Source organism: Anomalospiza imberbis, chromosome 2 (assembly GCF_031753505.1).
Source record: "Anomalospiza imberbis isolate Cuckoo-Finch-1a 21T00152 chromosome 2, ASM3175350v1, whole genome shotgun sequence".
Classification (NCBI taxonomy): Eukaryota; Metazoa; Chordata; class Aves; order Passeriformes; family Viduidae; genus Anomalospiza; species Anomalospiza imberbis.
In genome coordinates, this window is record NC_089682.1 from 4,188,256 (window position 1) to 4,210,983 (window position 22,728).

At 44.3% G+C, this 22,728-nt stretch overlaps 1 protein-coding gene across 4 annotated transcripts in view; it reads right to left on the reverse strand.

Moving 5' to 3' along the window:
• Window positions 1-22,728, reverse strand: part of DSCAM (DS cell adhesion molecule) — a 443,286-nt gene that overhangs the window by 104,397 nt on the left and 316,161 nt on the right. For 3 of the 4 annotated variants that reach the window (XM_068179584.1, XM_068179590.1, XM_068179585.1), the window contains exons 12-14: window positions 11,613-11,809; window positions 8,989-9,085; window positions 7,542-7,670 (exon numbers count right to left, since the gene is read on the reverse strand). In XM_068179584.1, the coding sequence (XP_068035685.1) occupies window positions 7,542-7,670; window positions 8,989-9,085; window positions 11,613-11,809 (423 nt within the window). Of the gene's footprint in view, window positions 1-7,541; window positions 7,671-8,988; window positions 9,086-11,612; window positions 11,810-22,728 lie in introns of those variants that run through there. The other variant, XM_068179588.1, reaches the window with a different exon arrangement.

The window sequence follows — 22,728 nt, forward strand, 5'->3', positions numbered from 1 at the left end:
GCTGTGCAGGGCAGGCACGGAGCTCCCTTCCCTTTCAGGTGGAACTGCTTCTACTTCTACAGCCTCCCACTGCTGGAGGGAATTTGCTTCTTCCAGCTGCTGCCTCAGGTCCTGGCTCTCCAGCAGTGCCTGGCTCCTGATCACCCTGGAGATGTTGTGGTCCCAGTCCAGGGAAGTCTGGCTGCTGGCCAGGGTGTTGAGGGTGACACTGGCTGGGCTCTGTGTCCCTGCTGATGGCAGCTCCCCCCTGGGAGCAGGAGGCTCTGCTGCCTTTTCTGCCTCAGGAGCCAAAAGCTCGGGGGGCTCCTCCTCCTCGGCAGCTCCTCCCTGGGAGCAGGAGGCTCTGCTGCCTTTTCTATCACAGGAGCCAAAGGCCCAGGGGCTCCTCCTCCTCAGCAGCTCCCGCCGGGGCAGCAGCTGCCGGCTCGGCCTCCGTGGGACTCTGCAGGGAAGGAGAGGCGCTGCTCAGGGCAGGTACTGCCTCTGCTGCCACCTCTGTGCCCACGGGGCTGGCAGAGCTGGGTCCTTCTGGGGGACAAGGCTGAGGCTCCTCGTCCCTCACTGGGCTCAAGGGTCTGTCCCAGATCCCAGAGCTGATGTGATGCCCAGAGCGGGGCTCTGGTGGCTTTGCTGTGGCGGCTGCACAGCCCTGCTGCAAAGGGCTTCCCAGCACAGCTCTCTCCCGGCCGGGCTCAACCTGCACCTTCAGTCTGCCTGCAGAGAGCAGCGACCACCCTGCCCTGCCGGCCCGGCCGGGAACTCTCCCGCTGCCGCTGGGGCTGAGCACTCACTGCTCACAGGGCACTCCGTGGCATGGGCTGTGAAAATACCCCGGCACCTCTGAGAGACAGCACATGGAATCTGGGCACTCTGCTCTTGTGCCTTACAAACTTTTTTAGAAAACACACAGATTTTTCAATAACGGGAACAGTGTGGGGACATTAAAATGTATTGTAATTACAACATATGGTATAGGATTGTTTCTATACCATAGACTGTAATAGAAATATACAATAAGTAATCAAAAGAAATTACTTGCTAGTTTTATTTATTCCATAAATTTTCTCTTCATTTTTCTATTCCTATTCTTCTTATGGTTCTTCTTCTTACTACTCTGTCTTACTACTACTACTCTTTGTCTGTGCTACTTCTATGTATTGTCATATTCTTATTCCTATTCCTACTCCTATTCCTATTCTTCTTTTTCTTCTTCTTCAACCTATTTTTAAATTCTTAGTCCTATTCCTTGTACTCTTCTTCTTCTATTTCTAACTTCTTATTACTAGTCTTCTTCTATATATTCTTAAATAAGCCTTCTCCGTCTTGTCTTCTTAGTCTTCATCTTTGTCTTCTTCCTCTTTCTCGTCTTATTCATCTTCTTCATCTCCATCTTCTTCACTGTCTATGTCTTCTTCATCTGCTACATCGTCTTTGTCTTCTTCATTTTCTTCTGTGTCTTTGTCTTCATCTACTTTGTCTTTGTCTTCTTTGCTGTTGTCTTGGAGTGGTTTGTGCTGAGAGTCTGTTCCAGGAGCCTCTGTTTGTGCCCAAGAAATGGTCGCTGCACCTTCAGGGCCCGGGGCCGAGTGTGTGTGGAGCAGGGAAGGGAGGAGCTTTGGCTTCGTTGGAAGGGCTAAAGCCTCCCTTTTTCCAAGCCTCACTGCCCAGGTGTTCGTGGCTCTGCCTGGTTTGGTTTTGCTTGGCTTGCTTGGCTTTGTTGGCCCAACCAAAAGCTTTTCCCTTCCCTGGCTTGGAGGAGCTGCAGCAGCAATCCTTCAGCCCCTCGAGCTGAACCGAACAGCTGCTGCTCCGACACCAGAGGGGCGGCACCGGCAGGAGCGGTCTTCTTCCTCTTCTTCCTCTTCTTCCTCTTCTTTGCCTTCATCTTCTTCCTCATCTGTTTTACTCCTCCGTCCGTGGCCTGAGGCAAGGACACTGGAACAGCCCCCGCAGCGCCCGCAGCGCCCGCCTGAAGCGGGAGGGACGTTTCCTGGGGGCAGCTGGCTGCCAGGCCTCCCGAGGGACGGGCACTGGGAGCCCGTCTGCCGCAAAAACTTCCCATTCCTGGACTTTGTCCAGTTCTGGGGGCAGCTCCAGGAGGCTCACATCACTGTCCCCCTCACTGTCTTCTGGGCACAAGGATTTGGTTGAGGTGCCCTGCTCCGGCCAGTTCTCCTGCAGGAGCCCCGTGTCACTATCATTTTCCCCACTGGAGTGTCCTGAGGGTCTGCTGCCATTCCCTCTGGACACGTTTTGGCCAACGTAGTCTTCCCTGTCTGGAAGTTCTGCACAGATGAAGACAGCTCCTCCAGGCAGCATTTGCTTGATGTATTCGTCCCATTCCGAGGGATCTTGGGAGCTGCTGTCTTCTCCCTGGGACAGGTCTTGCTCTAAATATTCTTCCTGGTCAGAGAGTTGGTGGTAGCTCATTACTTCCTCAACTTCCCCGTGAGGCAGATCTTCTCCCATGCGCTGTTCACAGTCAGATGGTTCCTGGGACAGCTCTGGGTCTCCAGCCAGGAAAGGCTCCACGTCATCCAAGAATTGACAGAAGTTCATTTCCTCTTTGGAGTCGTGCATCCTCTCCTGCAGTGCCAGCACTGACCCCGCTGCTGCCTCCTCAGCAGCTCTGCACAGGGCAGCAGCTGCCGGCTCGGCCTCCGTGGGACTGCCTGGGGCAGGAGAGGCGCTGGGCAGGGCAGGGGCTGCCTCTGCTGCCACCTCTGAGCCCACGGGGCTGGCAGAGCTGGGCCCCTCTGGGGGACAAGGCTGGGTGTCCTCCTCCTTCACTGGGCCCACAGGCTTCTCCCCAGAACTGGAGCTCACATCATCCTCAACCTGGGACAGCTCTTGGACAACAGAGTCTGTCCATTGGGACAGCTCTGACTCTACTTCCTCTTCCTCTTCCTCTTCCTCCTCCTCTTCCTCTTCCTCCTCCTCTTCCTCACTGTAGTATTCCCAGTCATCCTCCCAAGCCAAGGCCTCCTGGCTGTCTTGCTGTGCCAGCACTGCCTGTATCACCTCTGCCACTGCCCACTCTGGCTCCTCCCTGGGGGCCGTGGCTCCCAGCTGGGCAGATGAGGGGCCGGGGGGGCTGTGCAGGGCAGGCACCGGGCTCTCTTCCCTCTCTGCTGTGCCTGTTGCTAACACTGCTGCATCCTCACTTTCTCCCAGGTGCCTCTGTTCCTCCGGCAGATGGCCACATCCCTGGATGTGCAGCAGTGCCTGGTTCAGGATCTCACAGCTGATGCTCCATGCTAGATCCAGAAGAGCCTGGCTGCAGCCTGGGGGGCTGGGAGGGGCAGGGACTGGGCTCTGTGTCCCTGCTGATGACAGCTCCTCCCTGGGAGCAGGAGGCTCTGCTGCCTTTTCTATCTCAGGAGCCAAAGGCTCAGGGGGCTCCTCCTCCTCGGCAGCTCCAGCCGGGGCAGCAGCTGCCGGCTCGGCCTCCGTGGGACTCTGCAGGGAAGGAGGGGCGCTGGTTAGGGCAGGCATGGCCTCTGCTGCCACCTCTGTGCCCACGGGGCTGGCAGAGCTGGGCCCCTCTGGGGGACAAGGCTGAGGCTCCTCGTCCCTCACTGGGCTCAAGGGTCTGTCCCAGATCCCAGAGCTGATGTGATGTCCCCATTGGGAGGGCTCCTGCCTGCTCACATGTTCCTCCCTTGGGACAGCTTTCGCTCACCCACATCGCCCCACCAGGGCAGCTCTTGGGCTGCAGCGTCTGGTCCTTGGGACAGCTCCTTGCCACTGCTGTCCCTCACTTGGGACAATTCCAGTTATCTCCTGTCTTCCCATTGGGACATGTGGGAGTGCACATCTTGTTCCCATGGTGAGAGGTCTTGGTACCTCTCACCTTCCCTCTGGGGAAGCTCTTGGGCATCGTCCCATTGGGAATCCTCTGGGACACTGCCATCTCTCTGCAGGGACAGCTCGTGGCATCTCTCGTCTTCTCCCCATCCCATCCCCTGCTGCCCACTCCCATCTATTTCCCATTGGGAAATCTCTTGGGCTGTCACACGTTCTTCCCACTCGCACACCTCTTGGTACATCTCACTGTCCTCTTCCCACTGGGACAGCTCCTGGGCTCTGACAGTTTGTTCCCGTTCATAGAGCTCTTGGTGTGCCCCACCTCTGTACAGGGAAACTTCCCAAACTCTCACATGTACCTGGCCTTGGTACAGCTCTTGGCTGCTCCTGGGTGTCCACTGGGACATTTCTTGGACTCCTGGTACTTCGCTCTGGGATGTCTCCTGCGTATCGTCACACCGGGAAAGCTCGCGGTCCATGTCAGTGAAGAGCCTCTCCTCCTCCTCAGCCTGTGACAGTGGCAGGACTGAGCTGCCCACCGCCGCTGACCACTGCCCGCTGGGGGCTTCCAGCCAGCTGGGCAAGGGGCTGTGGGACCAGGAGTTGGTGTTGGCTTTGTCCTCGTCGCAGTTGTTGTCTGCTGCCGTCGGCCGCTGTCGCTATTGGCGTCTGGCGCAGACAGAGCCAGGGAGCTGCTTCCTTCTCAGAGAGCGGCTCTCCTGGGACTGGCCACCCCACGGCTCTGCGCCCCTTGGACACCCTCAGCCAGGGCGAGGCTCCCTGATGTCACAAGGCTCTCTGGCCACCGCCACGTCCCACATCACAAAGGGCCGTGACACCATGTGCTTTTTGTGTCACAAAGGGCCACCCCCGGCACCCCAACAGCAGTGGGGCAGGCAGGAACTGGCTCGGAGCAGCCCCCGGCCTGGTGGCCTTGTGGCCCTGCTGTGCCCCGAGCCCTGAGAGGCTTTGGCCCCGCTGCCCACGACAGCCCCAGCCCCGCGCTGCAGAGCCCTGGCTTTGCCGGCTGCGCTGCCCAGGGCACGAGGAATTGGCCGCACGGACGTGCCGGGACCTGCGGGCAGCGGCTCCAGGAGCCGCGGGAGCCCGGGGAGCAGGGATGTCCCTCAGGGCTCTGCCTGGGCACCGGGGCTCGTCCCTGCCGGTGGCAGCGACAGCCAGGGGCACCGAGCGCGGCCTGGGCGCCTTCGCAGGGCACGGGAAGCCGAGCGGGGCAGGGGCGGCACGCAAGGCCGGGGCCATGCGCGGGCACCGGGCCGAGCTGGAGGAGCGGCACCGCCAGAGCCCCATGCGCTGCCGCAGGGCCAGGGCCCGGCCGCTGCCCCCGGCCCGGGGCAGTGCCCGAGGCAGCCGCTCCTGCGGGGCTCCGCTCGCCTCTGCGGCGCCACGGGCACCGAGGCCGGGCCGGGGCTCGCTCCCAGGGCGCTGCCGAGGGCTCCCCGCCCGCCGAGGCTGGGCCGGGCGCCCCAGTGAACTCAATTCCCGCTGGCTTTGCCCCAGCTGGAATGAGGAGAGCACGGGAAAGACTCGTGTTTCTCATCCCCTTCCGCACGACCTCCAGGTTTCAGGTGTTCCCGCGCTGCCACCCTGTGGCCATCGCTGGTACCGCACCGGCCCCGCGCCCGGCCGGAACCCCCGCAGATCCCGGGAAATCGCCGCGGATCCCGGGAAAAATTTTGGGAATCCCCAACTCTGCGGAATTATCGGGGACCCGGGGCATGCCCCGCTCACATCAGAGCACAAGAAAGCGCAATTAAACAGAATTGTTCTAAGTTTGTCCCTAAGACTGCCTTAATGACATAAAGATTTTAAAAGCAGTGGGAGAGAGGCACAAATGAGGACCCACAACCCATTCCTGTCTCCAGAGCTCTTAGCGCACCTCCCATGGAAAGGTCTGGAGGCTGCACAGGACTGGTCTCCACAAAGGGCCAGGTCTGAGTGCCACAGGTACGCGTCTGTACAGACAGGTGATGTCTCTAAGTACAAAAACATCCTGAAATACCAAGTTCCTGGTAGTCATAGTGCTCTGGAATGGCAACTAGACCCTACAGGACAGGCAACTCCACACTCCTTCCATGCAGTAACTAATTCTGTTGGGGTAATTAGTATGTCTTTTGTGTCTGATCGGGTAGACATCAGCAGTGCTGAGCTAACTTTGGACTCAATGATCTTAAAGGTCTTTTCCAACATAGTTTCTATGAATTTATGGTGGGATATGTGAGGGCTCCTAAATACAGTCCATGCATTCTTTGTGGTCACCTGCACCTTCTCTGAAACAGAAAAGTTTTCCTGCTTGAGAAGCCTCAATGGTGCATCTAATCTAAATTCATTCCTGAGTCCTCAGGAAAGGCAGCAGAGGTGGAAAATGCTCACAAAACACAGTTGTACAGTTTACAGCTTCACTTTGGACTTGGTAGGGTGTTCTTTGAATATATAATCTAAATTTTGTTCCACACCTTTATTACCTGGAAACTGAGGAGTTTTCCTCATTCTTCCTCTTTGTTCTAAATTCTCCCAACTACCCCATGTAAGTTCTTCATTAATCGTCTTTGGTTTCATCTTCTCGGTGATTTAATTAATGACAAAATTTGCATGCAAGAATCCAAAGGCCTGATCCTGGTTTCTCCAAATATTCATCCTCAGACTCTAAAAAATGATGTTTCTGTTGTTTGCAGTAAGAAGAAGAAGAAGAAGATAATCTGTTCTTGTTAGGGCATGACCTCCAGGATTTGTCTTCAGATACAGACAAAGAAATATTTTGGACACCAGTTCTGATGCCAACCTCTTTTCCTTTCTTTAATTTTTTAATCTTTATCAATATATTCTGTCCAGATATTTCCATCCAACCAGATGATGCTTCTTTTGCTGTATTGCTCTGGGTTCATCATTCCATATTAGAGAGAAATAATTTTTCAATGCAAGTTCATGGTGACCCCCACTTAATCTTTGCCTGCATTCTTCATTATCACTTGAAAACATCAAACTAAATCTAACAAAGATGTTTTAGAGCTCTGAAATCCTTTCTTGTCACTGCTTCAATAGAATGGAAGCACCTCAGTCATCCTAAATAGGTTGTGCTGAGTTACATCATTCTTAAATATTCTTGTATTTGAGAAATACAAGAGATGTTTTAGTGTGAGAAAGAAGTCAATCAGGCAACAATGACTTTCAAAAGCTTTTCTGAAGCGGGTGGGTAGTTGGAAAGAAAGGAAAACAATAAAAAAGAAAACAGAGCATGGAAACTTTTAGGTGAGCATATCCCTTGGAGGCATCCTTGCCCAATCCACATCTCCAAACCTTCAATTCCTGACTTCAGCCTCAGTGGAGAACTTCCACTCCTCATCTTTCAGGTACATTATCATTCTCTCCTGTACATTATTGATTTCATTTACAAAGACAGGGCTAAAATGATGACTGATGATTCAACACTCTTGAAAATATTTCTTCTACTAATGAAAACATCACAAAATTTTTGCCTCAGTAACTATAGCATGAAGCGGTAAAAGGGAAAAGCAGCAACTGCTAAATTTAGTGTCTTTACCACAAAACAAACAAACAAAAAGGACAACAAATGAAAATAAATCTTCCTGTGGAAGATTAAACAAACCACGATAAAAAATTCCATCAGGCAGTTTCAATTTATGAATCACGTTTTACAGCACAAACTTGGTGGGGAATGAGCAGCCATGGGGACTGCTGAGATTGTTCCTTACCTGACTTGTTCTTGCACTCGATGTCGTAGCCGGTGATGGGGCTGTTGCCATCGAAGCCCATGGTCCACCTGAGGGCGATGCTCCGAGCTCTCACCTCCCGGATCTCTATCTCAGGGGGGTCAGGGGGTTCTGGGCAAACACACACACAGAGCTCTGCTCAGAACACACCCCATCCTCCTAACAGGGGCACAGCAACCAGCATGGCACTGGCTCAGTCTTCCTGGCATTTCTCTGGGCACTCATGGGGACCCTGATCCTGTTAATCCCCTGCTGGAAGTATCAGCACTTTTCAACTCTGTGTCACTGGTGTAATTGTGAATACTGGCTCCTCTTAAACTTTCTTGGTTGCATTTCCTTACAATCACTCCAGCTTGGACTTTCTTCCCAGGAAAGATGTTTACCTCAAGCAGCACATTTCCCTGATACTACTATCAGTGATTTTACTCAAAAAGTGATTGTAGAAATATGAGTACTAAACTCAAATGTGCTAAATTTGGTGGGGAGAGAGAGTAAAATTTCTTTCTCTTTGAGTGTGTTTAAAAGATTACTTTAATAACAGAATAATTTGATGAAATCACTCTAAAAGCTCTTTCTGCCTCTAAAGTTAATGCTGTAAATAACCAGCACCTAGGCCCATTCTAATGTCCCTTTAAATTGTCATGGCAGCTTAGATGAGCAGTGGTGGAACTGGGAACCTGTCCCCAGCCTCCACCTGAATTTTTCAACAGGGCTGCCTTAGGCATCCTCTGGAATCTGCTGCTACTTGGAATCAAGGGCAAGGAGAGAGAAACCTGCAAGTTGTAGGCATTTGTTGTGTGCAGGCTCAGAGAGGCACAGGAGCAACCACATGGAGCAGTGGCCAGTGGCTGAGTCCTGCCTGTGCCCTGCATCTCAAATATTATCACCTCTCCAGGATTTGCTGTTTGTGCCCTGTGGGAGGGGAACCCCAGCCCCAGGCAACATAAATTCCTAGAATTTGGATTGTTCAAATTGCTCACAATTTATTTTGATTGATTAAACTTGAAATATTTTGCTTTAAGTTCCACAGTAGGTTTAACATTTCTCTAGAGATGAAGTGAGATCACTTTTGCTTTGTTTCAGACCTGGGTTTGAAGCGCATTTGAGGAAGAGCAACCTGTTCTTCCTCAATCCTCCATATCCACATTCCTTAGTAGTTTTAAGTATCTTTGGCAATTGTCAACTACTGCATTTAAGAAAAAAATTCTAATTAATTTGTACAGATCTAGAAGGACTTAAGCTTATCTTTTATTTTTATATAATCTTGTGATGCTGGAAAATGAAAGACTGAGAACCTTAACACAGCTCCTCATTTCTTTGACAATGAGGAACACATTTAATTAGGAATCAGAACCTCCCTCCCCTCAGCAGATTTCTACACTTCCTACAATAGCTGTGGGCTTTTTCCCTTGTGTTGTCCTCTCCCTACCTTGCACAGTGAGCTGAATTATTCCACGATCCTCCCCATAAGAATTGATGGCGTGGCAGGAGAAGAAGCCAGAATCTTCACGCACAGTTGGCAGAATCTATAGGAGGTTGGAAAAGAGGTGATGGATTGAACAGCACGCAGAGAAAATAAACCAACAGCTTGTCTGTATGGCGCAAGAAAAATCACGCAGACTGTTCTCCTTGACAGCAATAAATAGATATTGCAGGTTACACACATACAATTGCATAGGAGAGCTTCCAAAATACTGAGATTATCAAAGCCAGCAGCACCTGGGCTGAGCACACAGGCTACCAGCTCGACATGTGTAGTCAGGAGCTGGAGCTCCACCTATTCCTGCAGCTTCTCCTTAGGAGCCTTGTTTCCAGTTCCTCACAAGTTTGCCAAGTATTTAAGTGTTGGCTGAAATTTGCCATACAAAATGGTGCCTCCTGCTGCCTCCAAATTTTTCCGGCTATTTCTGAAAATAACTCAAGTGGTTGAAGTCTGCATGGAGGAAAAAAAGGTTCAAACACTGGTGGTGAGCCCTGTAGCGTTTAGCATGGTGCCTCATAATAAAGTTTAGTGTGGTCTTTCTTTTCAATTTGTTGTTTAACAGCAAGGAAAATTATATATAATATTTAAAAACATGATCATAATGATATTTTTCTACAGGACCACTGCTTCATTCAAGGTACAAGAAAGATTTTTTTTAAACGAGCAGATATTTGAAATACCATTTCCTTCTCATTGTTCAGTGTGCTACTCCACAATTTATTTACTGCTTACTGTTCAAACTGTGCCCTGAAAACAGACATTCATTTTCTCACAGCATTTTCCTCTGAATTCACCCATTGCAGAAACCTGAGTGAATTTATTTTCATCAGCCCTGACACCATGAAGAGCATTGCCACCATTTCATGTAGGGAATTAAGGAAGCTGATGTATGATAACGTTTGTGGCTTCTTGACAAGTCGCCACATATTAGCTGAGCCATGGAAACTCCACGTGCTCTTTATTGCTCAGCAAAACCCAGGTGAGGTGAGCACAACTCTCAGTCACCACTGGTTAAGATAAATGAATTAATTTCCCAATTGCTGCAAGGAAATTGGAGAGTTATCATCTGAGATGTGGCAACGTGTCAAGCTGTGTTCCCTTGCATGTGTGGCGGAGCTTGGAGACAGGGAAACAAAAATTTCCAGAGCCCAATTTGAGACATGTAGGGCCTTCCTCGCCCTCCCTCAGCGTCCTGAGCAATAAATAGCCTTTCATGTGTTCATAACAGCTTCCACTGAGTTCAGCTGCAGCCAGGAGGGCTTAGTACTTCTGCAAATCAGACCCCAAGGGCTCAAGGCGAGTGCCCAGAAAACAAAGAACACACAATTATTGGCCACCTGTGAAAAGTTTGGTCTCAAAGATCAGCTTTGCACCACACAGTGCCGTTCATTACTCAACCCTAATTCAGCCCCAGCGAAAATCCAAGTCCTGTCTCACTGAGGCAGGGGTCCTGCAGAAAAAATAAAAGCTGAGTATACAGCTAAAGATTACATCATCATGCAAAAGCACTGAGCTCAAAGCTTCAGAGACAACCTTTATCTGCCATTTTCTGCTTTTTGGGGTGTTTTATCTCTCAGAAGTGAAAGGTTTTGTATGTAACACACATGGATGTAGAACACCATTGCTGTACACAACTGCTTCAGGAAACTCTCCAAGCAGGACTCCAGCCTTCCAAATAGAAATATCGTTGTGTATCCAGGGGTTATGTTATTAAAATCAACAAGAATAATGATGGCAGGGAGGTCTAGGGATCAATCCTATAACTAAATATTATTTGTATCACAAAAATACTAATAGAAATAAAGTCACACATAGAATTTTTTCTTCCTCATAGAAATCAATGACAAAAGGTCCCTCACAGAGAGCAAACCCAGAATTTTACTGGATATCATCCAATACAGTTTTTGGCTGGTAAAGAAAGAAATATTTCATAAGAGTTACACTAAAATTTAGACAATCACCAGACAGAGCTTGATTCCTTGGGCTTGATAAATACACCTTTTATATGTGACTAAAAATGGATAATGAAGATTTTGGAGTGAGAAAAAAGAAGAAAGATTCCTTTAGATTTCAAAAAACCAGACGTAAAACACCATTTTGAATCCTGACTTTATAAAGTGGTCTCACAAGCCCCACCAAGTGAAAGGGAGGGAGAGGAGCACTTTAAAAAGGCAGCATTTCTTCACAAACTAGTTTAATGATTTTGGTGAGGGTAAGTGTGACACACATCAGAACTTGGGGCCAGATATTTGCCAGAGTTTATCAGCAATTTGGTCAAACTGATCTGGGGAAGGACAGGCATGAGCCGCACTGCTCCTGAGACAGAAAGGATGGAGGCTTGAGCCTGGCTCACTCTCTTGCTGCCTCTGGAGTGTGGGAAGAGGGAATTTTTCATTAGGGACGGATGGCAGAAGTTTCCTCTCCCTCCTCTGTCTGCCAGCTCTCCACACCACGCACAGAGTGAGTGCTGGGGCTCTGGTGTTGTCAGGCTGGCCCTGCACCTGGATAAAAACCAAACCAAGCCCACCTTGACATATCCGGATGATTTGGGGACCAATTTGTGTCCTTACCTGCAGGGTAGAAATCACTTCATCCCCAACTTCCTTGGTGGAAACCAGGTAACGGGACATTTCGGGGTTAATGATCCGGTCTTCCTTCTCCCAGCGGACTATGATGGGTTTCTCTCCATGTGCCGTGCAGCTCATCTCCTTCTTTTGGCCTTGAGTTGCCAGGGTGGTGTTTGGGTAGGAGGTTATCATAGCTGGAACTAGAAACAGACAAAACAAAAAAAACAAGGTTGTTCCTCAGTGAGCTGAAGGGTCTGATGATACAAGGTTGGCTTTTCAATCTGTGTCTCACCGAGCTTGTCCATATTTAACCAGGTCAAAATAAATGTGAAAAGTATTTTATTTTCATTCCTATATTAAAAGAACTGATGGGCCTCAAAGGGAACTTAGCAGAAAGGAGTTGGAAGTGGACAATAGAGGGTGTGAATCCAAAGGAAGCCTGTCTTCATTTGTTTTGCTGCTCACAGGGCAACTTAATTCAACATTCAATATTCAACATAATTCAATATTCAATATTCACAGCACATAAAGGGACTTTAACTAATAAACATTCAGATATGTGGACAATAAAGAACTGATAAAAATGTCTGTCTCTTTCTGATGAGCTGCTGTTCTACCTGCTGACTGTTGCATGTTTTACCAGTGTGTGTGACAGTAATGATCTATCAAAATGAGGGCTCAATTAAACCAGGAGCTGCACAAAATTAAAAGAAAGGCTCTGCACCAAGGAGCTTACAGACCATGGATGTGTTGAGTGCATAGCTGAACTGTGCTGAACTGAAAGTATAATTAAACTGACAATAAACCTACCTAGATTCGAGTTTTCATTGTACTCAGAAGGTTTTTGCATAACAGTTTGGACATACCTGTCAACTTCATTAACCATTCTTTTAAAAAGGGCTTAAATTTTAATGTTGAAAAAAGTACTCTCTTCTTAGCAAGAATAGTTATAAACCTGAAGTATTTTTGTGTTTGGGAATTAAAATTTCCTGCAAATAGGAAGAAAAAAAATCATTGGGATGTTTTATTACAAATCCCAAACATGGCATCTTTGAAACAGGATGATCTCTTTGGGGTCCTTTGCTGTCCTTCCCTCCCCACATGGTTTGTCCAGCAAAGAATGGCACCTGGATTTCTGTCTCTAGAAAGAATCAAAGCCCACATATCTTTCAGTTCAGGCCCAGGAGAAGCTGGAAAGCCCTGGACAGCACCCAGAACTGTTCTTTCTGAATTAATCTGTCCACTCTTCTAGAGCACATGAGGCATCGGCAATGAACCCCCACCCTAAGCTCTTGCCCTCCAGGTCTGCCTCCTGCAGTAGCCCCAGTCCCTTATTTTTATGCATGAATGGTTGCCTCTTCTTATCAGAACAACTCACTCCTTCCATCTGAGCTTCTCTGGGTCCCTTTTTTAATCAGATGACACTGGCAGAGGATCTGATGTGAGGCCTTCCCAGGCTTTCCCCTTGCATAGGTTGTGTTTGTTGCCACACAGCAGAATAAAAACCCTTATTTAAATGAATTACTTTAATTGCCAGCCCGTAATGTTAATGCTTGATGGCATGACCTTTTCACATGCCAGAGCTGGTAATGCTTGGAGATGACAATATGTCAGGATGCAGCCCTTTCTGTTCAAAGGCTTCCTGACCCAAACCAAACCGACCTGGAGATTAACAGGGCCTGTGGATCTGTGCGTTTGAGTTACCAGTGGGATCTAATTCCAGGAGGAACTCTGAGAAAGGTCTTGGGTGAGGCAAGAGGCTCCACATGCACTAGTGATGAAGTACATCTTATTTAACTGTTTGGGTATCAGGTACTCATCAATTTTGTCCCAAGAGGAGCATTTGAAGAGAAGAAATTATGCATAATCAAAATAGAAAATTAGAATGAGTCTGCTTCCATATTCCAGAGAATGGAAATAGCCTCAGTTTCATCTGGTGTGTGCCCATGTACCCACAAGGAGGTTACTTTCAGAAAGTTGTTTTTTTTTGTGGCCATCTGCTTGTTCCTCCAAACCCAGAACAACCAGAGCTATGCAAGATCACAGAATCATTTAGATTGGAAATGATCTCCAAGACCATGGAGGCCAACGTGTGCCCAATCCCCACTGTGTCACCAGCCCAGAGCACTGACTGCCACCTCCAGGCCTTCCTTGGACACCTCCAGGGATGGGGACTCCAAACCTCCCTGGACAACCCCTTCCAATGTCTGAAAACCTTTTCTATGAAGAAATTCTCCCTGAATTTCTTCCTGAAATAGTCCCATACATCCTTTTATGCATTTTGTTCAATAGGAGACCCAATTCAAAAGAGTGCCAGGCTGATAAAGAGTCCCCATTACCATCATTAACTTGTGCCACCTCCTTTCTTCCTTCCACAATGTCCCCAGCCTCCCACATGTCCCTTCCTCTGCACATCTCTCTCCCTTCATCACAACAGGCTCCAGACCCCTTCACCTGTCCTTTCTTCCTACTTCGACCTCCTTGGGTTCTCACATGTCCCCTAATCCCTATATCTTTATATTTTCCTCCTCCAGCCTCATTTCCTGTCCCTAATTAAATCAGCCAACCCCCCAAGCCACCTAAAGGGTTTTCCCTACAGCTGCAGTCTTCCTTCCCGTCAATATCTCCTCCTTGGAGTTTCCCTGGTGGTGGTGAAAATGTTCTGAGCCCAAACAGGAGCTGAGAGGTGAGGGATTTTTACCTCCCCACAAGGTACTGGAGCTCCTGTGCAGGTGAGCCCTGCCCTGACAGGTCCATTCTCCTCCCTCTTCACGAGCAGGAGCACACAGAAAATGGGACATCTGGACTTGCATTGAAATCCCACAGCCATCCAGGAGCCTGTCCCAGACACTCCTGTCTCACTTTCAGGTCCTGTGCTGGGTGACAGTGCCAAACCAAACCCCATGACTCCCTATCCTACTTTTAAAAACCAGAGGCTACCTTACAATGCTCGTTTCCCCGCCCCCCCGCAATAAACTTTCTTAATAAGAGCAGCATAAAAACATGTAAAGAAAGATGACTTTATTCCTCAGATACAGCTTTATCCCTGCTTATCCTTCCCTTCTCCTCACATAATCTTCCACGTGGATTCCTTATTGCCATAGCAATGCCTCACAGCCAAATATTTCCCCTTCCTCCAAAGCTGATTTTTTACTCTTCACAATTTATCTCCAGTGATCCTAAACCATAAGCTCTTCTTTTTATCTTCCTCTATGTCAAAAGATTTCTGGTAACAAAGCCACATTCCCAAGGATATTTTAGGCAACATATTTCTTCATCCTCCAACTATCTTTAATCAAATTACTGATGCAAATAACTGAGATAAATATGCTGGTTTTTTACTGACAAAATAATCTAGAAAACTGTAAATAAGCAAGCTAAATCTGCACTACATATGCATGAGATATTCTCTTAGGATGTCTTAAAAATAAGTGAAGGCATTTAGAAATGTATCAAGATTATTCAGATGCCATATATGAAGTGTGGCTGTGCCTTATATCTCTTAAAATATGTATTATATAATTATATGTATATTTCTCCATTTATATAAGAGAATTTTGGGATGGAAGGGCGTGTTGCTGTGCAGGTTCAAGGAGTGGATATTGCCATGTTCCACAGTTTTTGGACTAGTTTCACGACAGAACAAATTAATGCAGTTCTGGGGTTCTCCATGTCTTTGTCTGAAGCTGTGGGGTGCTGGGCACAGTTAGAGATCTATTGGTCAAAACTGGACAAAGTAGAAGCTACAATTTATAAATCATGGCAATTTCCATTTTCAAAGTATTCATATCTCTGCCAGCAGCATTAATCCAGGAGTTTTCTCTACCTAGAGTTGGGCTCTCTTTTGGAAAGCTGATTTATTTGCTGCTTTTCACAGGTGAACCCATTGTTTTCCCCTTTCTTCATGGCAACCCAGCAAGAAATAATTTTAAAATATTTTAATTTTATAATATTTTATTATAATTTTCATATTATTATATTATTATTATATTAAACCATTATTTATTATAGCACTAAATATTATTGCAATACTAAAGCATGTCAAAATATTATATTGTACAATGATATTAATTAGCAATTATATTTCTTGTTGATATAATGATTGCTTTATAGTATTACCAAGTTCATTAAAATCAAAGTGCAAAATTCAGTAGTCAGGGTTATCCTTAAGAATTGTGAGAGTGGCTCAGACAAAACAAGAACTTTTTGTCCTACTCTTGAAGAAAACTGAATCTGGGACTTTCCCACGATTCGGTAAAAATTACTTAATCTGACTCATTTTTTCTCTGCTGCTGCTGAGTGTTTCATCATGAACTGAGTCCAAATTAAAATGAAAATATTTAATTACTTTGATAAAGACCAATCTCATTATCCAGATAAACAAGACTGTAGGAAGTTGAGTAAAGCTTGTGAAGGCTATCAGAAACTTTTGAATCCTTTTAGAATAAATCTTTATGAATTAATAGAAAACAAACACATCACTTTCAAAAATTATGTAGAGAGCTGGGGTGGAGGGAGGTATTTTTTTCTCTCTTTCAGCTCATAGATGGGAATAGCCACATTGGAAAAAAGCAAATTAGAAATCTCCCTGTCTTTCAGTTTGTAATTAAACACTAAATATCCATATATAATTAAAAAATGATTGTAAGACTGACTAAAGTTCTCAGTATTTTTAAGAATTATGGTCCTTTCTAACCCAAAACCATTCTGGGATTCTCCTGGTCTGAAGACCTCTGCTCTGGCAGAGTGTTCTCATATTTTGGCTCCATCACTGGATGTAACATTCACATTCTCTGGACAGAGAGACATAATTCTGTCCCTCAGGAGAAGCACAGAGAGAAGAAGAGACAACAATCTTCATCTCTGCTCCTTTGTTTTCCCCATGTGGAATGTGGTGTGGAGATTGTTTACCTGCAGTGATTGCTGGGTTGGATTCTGGTGAGGGTTGTTTGGGGTCAGTGACCAATGGATCCAGCTGTGGCTCGGGCTCTCAGCAGAGTCACGAGTTTGAGTTAGTTAGACAGGTAAGGAAGAAGTAAGTATGTAGAATAGGATAGTCTCTATCCTTCAGCCTTCTGATCTGGAGCCAGACATCATCATTTCTTCCCCCATCTGGGGTTCGCCGCATTTTTACTATAACTGGATTATGCTGCAGCTGGCCAGTTTGGGGAAATATCTGTAACCATGAGAGATTCATCTTGCAAACATTGAGAAAATATTGGAAAAATGAACTGAAATTTGAGTTTAACAGTTAAGCCAAATTCAGCTGTCCTTTCATTCTGGTCAGCCACAGTGAGAACACTCTTCTGTCCATGAAAAATAGGATTTTCCTACCTCAAAAATTCCCTTTTCCTCCATCCCCTTTTGCTCATGCAGAGAAAGCCCATGCAAATACATTATTTATATTTAAGGGAGCCTAGCTGTCATGCTTCTATTTCTTGATATATATATTTATTTATTTTCAAATTTAGTAGACTTTCAGGAGTCAGCAAGAGCTTTGCTAAAATTTATAACTTCAGTTTTACCTTTCTGATAAGAGACATTTGGGTTTACTTAAATAACATCTCTCTGGAATTCACATGGTGAAGAAAAGAGAATTTAAAATCAATAGGGTTTCCCAAACACTTCAATTTAAACTCATAGCTCCTTGGTAAAAGTCAAGCCCACTCTTGATCCTCAAATCATGCTCTTAATTCTCATCCTCAGGAGATGTCCAAGATTAGGAAACAAATTCCATGTCTCAGAGGGTCAAAGAAATATGTAAACACACACAAAAAAAATCTCATTTTTATGTATACAAGTTCTTATAGATAAAAATAATGGGAATCTAATTAATGGCATCTTCTTTCTATCAATATTCACTCATTTTGAAAATTATCTTTACATTTTGGACCTACTCATGTTTGTTTGTTGTGAAAACCTCCTCAGAGACATGTTCTTTTAGGATAACTATGTAAAAAAATCTATTTCAATTATTTAATCATTTCACAAAGGTGAGTTTAGAATACAATATTTTATTGCTTGGAATCAGTAAAGAATTTGCTGTCCAAGCAATGCAACAATAGATAGAAACCATTCAGGGTGAATTGTGGCAGTATTAATGTGGCATGAATTTCAAATTTAAAAAGCCAGTGTTTTGAAATTAATAGCCATTGATGTTTCAGATTAGAAAAAATAATGTCAAACATGTAAACCTGAGAAATTTGAGGAGAGAAGTAAAGATTTGGTGAATTCATATGACAGACTGAATTATTTACTCAGCGTTAGTTTCAGGAGTCTGTAGTGCCTTAGTAGGACACCCATACAAGGTAATCTTTGGAGAAAATAATCTAAAAATAAATAAAATGTATTTCTTTTTTGATTATTTAAAAATAAATGAACTTTAAATAAACATATTTAAAATTTAAATAAATATATTTAAAAATAAATAAATACTGAGTGGGAATGAATATGGATCCTGTACATCCTAAAATACCATTTCAGCCAGCTATTCCCCTGGTGTAAATGGTAGAAAGGAAGTTACTTTGATTATAAATATTATTCCAACATGTGTTTCCAAGCTCTAACAGGCCTTGTTTGATGCTGAGCTGGAATAAAATGACAATGATGTCTTGAGTCCTTGGCAGCTCTACCAGTGCCTCCTGATCTGATTGAATGTGTCAGGGCAAAGGCTGTGAACATTTAGGGTTCGTATCTCATTCACTCAGAAGTGGTTTCAGGTCACATTAGAGGAAGAGAAGTTGATTTATTTTGCATGACCACTATGAATTTTAACCAAAAGACGCATTAATAAAATAAAAAAGGGCTTTTCTCTCAAATCACAAAGGCAATTCTTTCCTCTTCCCGAGGTCTTTTCTTGAATTAGATTTGTGTTTACAGTGTATACTGGTGGCTTCAGATGATACACAGGAGACCAGCAGCTGCTGCTATTTCTTGGGCTTTCCTTTGACTTTGACATGGTTCTGAAATGAATGTGACTTCCTCTTGCTTTGCCACGCAGCTTCAATTCCCATTTTGTCCAACTGCACTTCCCAGTAACCAAGGGGAAGGGAATGGGGGATGATAAGCTGACAGCTTTGTCCCCTGCAGTCAGCTGTAGTGAAAGCCTGTGGAAATTAGTTACAAACTGTAGGAACTCACACGAGGCACTGGGAAATCAGTCTCATCAAAGCTTGGCTAATTGTCAAAACAAAAATTAGCGATCAAAAAACCATTATATTACCACCTCTGTAATTGTGATTTATGGAGACTTAGAAAAATATCATCTTCCCGTGGAAGAAATCTATGGACAATACTAGTTTTACCATTATTGTCATTGTTGGGAAGCCTAAAAATTAGCACCAGAAACATGTCTCCATTAATTACAAATTCCTTGGGCCACTTTCCATTCCAAATCAATTATGATCTTTAATCAGCCTGTTATAAAAGCCAGGCTGGAAAGAGCAGGAATGTTAAATAGTTAAAACTAGCAATACATAATTTTAGATAACTTCTCCAATGCTTTGATCTTAAATTGAATTCAGTCTGCCATCAAGATGGCATCAAGTTTTAATGTGAAATGAGAGGGTTACTGCTATCATAATTGTAAAGCACAGCGCTCTAATTTTTGGTGACTTACTGAATACAAATCAGTTAGAAACTGTGGAATCCCATGGGATAGTGGATTTTTTTTTTTTTGAGTTTTATTTTTTTAGCAAGTTTTTATGCTTTAAACTCTCTATTTGTGTCCTTTCATTCAGATCACCTGAACAGTTTACAAGTTTAAATGAAAAAAAAAAAAAAAAAAAAGGCAGAAAGTCACTGGAAAGCACAAGCTTTAATCAGGCTTTATTTTATGACCCAGCAGCTCCCATAAGTCTTTTAGATTTTGGAGGCTGTGAAGTGACATGTGTAAATGTTCCTCCCTGGGGAAGAGAAGCAAACACTAATTGGGGTATTGACAGGTTTAAATGAAGCAGAAACACACGAAGAAACTCTGGCTCCAACAAAAATGAGTTTTGGGGAGCGGGGCATGCCGGGACATTAATGGTTTTCATTCACTGCTCACTCATGCAAGTAAATATACTTTTAAGCACGGTGACCTGGGTCTATAACAGCTCAGTTCTGAGCTAAAAAGCCATGAAATGCTATCTGCTGATGTATAAGAAAGAGGGCTCTGGTAAAACCAGTCTTCTCTAGCTGTTCAGAGGGGATTATAATTTTATTTTCTACATAGTTGCAGATAGACCAATATCATCTGATACTGTGATGGCAGGAGCAGACTCTAGTGTATTTACATCAGCAAGACACAACTCTCTCTATATTTAGCAGCCACTCTCTATATGAGTTTATTAGCACAACCAATATAAATATATATATTTTCTGCATATGAACACTGACAAAGAAGTGTTCTTGCATTGGATGAATATTCAAAAGCATTCCCCTGGGCACAGGGGTCAAGCATGCTCATAAAACCCATCAGTGATTCAACACAACTGGTCTTCAAGTGGCTAAAAATTAAGGACTATTTCGGTAGTGGACATTGAGTGGACCAAAAAAAAAGGCCTTCCAGATAGCCATTGGTCTTAATGACAACAAACACGTTCTTATTGATGATAAAAGGACCTCAGGGTGAGCTGATCAGACTTCTGCAACCAACCTTCAGAAGTCCAGCTTAAAGTCAGGGAAATCAAGTGCTAAAGGTTTGATCTCAAACTCCACATTCTCTTAACTAAGGAGATTCAGAATGTTAATAAATGCTACAATCCCAGGAAAGACAGGAAAGGAGATTCAATGAGGGAGAATAAGATCCTAATAAAGAGCTCTGAAGATATTTATTTTAGTTTTATCTGGTTTATCCAGTAAAAATTCTGCACCTTTTTAAACAGACCATCATGGAATATTTTGGGAATTGTCTGACCACCTTGGTCGGCTTGTTTCTGCACAACCAAAACCTTAATTCTTGATCTATTTTATCTTTCCCTCTATATGGACTAGTTTCTACTTTTACTGGTCAGCATGCCACGAGTTTCTAGAGGGAAAGCAAATTTCAATAAAAGCAGAAAATTTCCAGAAGATTTGAGAAACATCTTGAAGGCTGTACAGCCTAGGAAAAGCTTATTAACAAATTGACAAAAAATGTTAATAATCAATTAAATTAATAATTAAAAAATGATTAAATAAATTCATTAATAATTTTTTTTTAATTAAGTATTTTTTAATACCTGTCTCATGGAAAGAGGGAATTACTAGCAAAGGGAAACAAAGAGGGCTTAGAGAAGCACAATATTTATAAAGATATTAAATGTAATACTTTTTGAGATACAATCACCCACGACTTAGAAGCAGCTCTTATAGCAAAATAAAATCAGAAAGGGAAGCTTTTCTCACTTTTATGAAATCTGAAATTAGGAAATTCCCTTCCTCAGGAATTTGTTGTGATTTTTTACATTCCTTTTTGTTGTGTCTTTGCAGTGTTTTATCAAATCTGAATTCTAGGCCATATGTGCTGAGTATTTTGGGGCTGTTTCACTGAATGGTTAATACTTCCAGACAAAAGCAGAGGCTGATAATTTGGCTCCAGTGCCCAAACGTCTGAGGCCAGAGGAAGAAGACCCTAATTTGGACCTGGATTATAGTTATTTTGGCTCATTCAGAGCTGCCAATGGGCTCATCCAGCTGTGAGCCAGAGAGCAGCTGAATAGAAGTTTTAAAGCTAAATTTTACAGTGCTGATGTTGACAGCACTTTGCTGTACAGGGGCCCTAGAGATTTATCACCCCTATAACTTAGGTCAAAGTATTTTTCTGCCTGCACATGCATATGTTTGTGAGTGAGTAAAAAAAAGGGAAAAACCAGTAAATATTTTCCACAAAGGCAAAGAAGGAGAATTATTTTATTACCTGGGAGAAAACAAAACAAAACAAAACAAAACAAAAAAACCAAACCAAACCAAAACAAAACAAAAAACACAGAAACCCTCATCATCTCCTTCCCTTGACTTTCAGCTGCCCCACGCATCCCTCTTTTCAATATGTTCTTAAAAAGAAATGTTTCTGTTTCTCTGGAGACCATTTTTACCCCTCAGCCAAGGGAAGGCACCATAAATACACGTATTTGAGGCAGGAGTAAATTATAGCCATCCATCTCCTGGACAGAGTGTGGCACAGGGCTGGAGGTCACTTTCCTTCCCACATTACAAGGAGTTCAAAGGACTTGGTTTATAATTTTTTTCCCCCTTTAACTTGTATTTCAAGGGAATAGAAACTCCCATTACCTCTTCCACGTGCCCAAAAGCAGAGGCCAAAATGGCACTGCTGATAATGTAACCACCAGAAAAGGAAGAAGAAAGTCGTGTTTCCAAGCAGGGTTTGACATATTGTAGACGACAGATGCTGAGTGTGATAAATGAAGCAGCTGGTTACAAGGGCAATATCAAAATGCTTCTTTGATTTTTTTTTTTTAAATCAGGTTGTCAAATGTTTCTTTGTTAATCAGATCCTTGAAACACACAAACACAAAAGCTGTGGTTAGATCTAAGCTTTGTACCTAAATTATTAAATTATCTTCATTTGGCCTTAGGAAATACAGGAGGTTTAAGGGCTGATTTGGTCATTCTGGGTTTTGTTTTTTTGAGTGTTTTAAATTACATTTCATGATAAAAAGAATAATCACAAAGGTATAGTGTGAGTTTATACACTGTATAACAGCCTCATTAGTCACATCCCCAGGGGGATTTTAAGTTTTATTGCTTCTTCTATGATACATTTTAGAGTTGCTTGTAAGTTGGTAGAAAGGATTTTAGAACCACTTCTGTTGAGGCTTTGGACTGTAAGTTATTTTTTTTCTTTAGAGAACAGCTAATTTCTTTGACCTAAAACTTTTTATGAGAATGCGGTCTCCTTGACAAAAGGCATTTCTCAGAAGGCTTTGTTAGCTCAGCATTTAAAAATCAGGCCAACCTGCTCAAAATATCTTCAAAATGAAAATTCTGGCAGAAAAGGAAAAAAGAAAAAGCTCTGCAAATTCCTGAGAATTCTCAAAAATTAGTCTTTTTTTCAGCCAAATAATATGGGCAAAATCACTCAAATCCATTCAAGCTAAAAGCACTCTAAGGGACATGGATTTCCTAGTGGTCATCT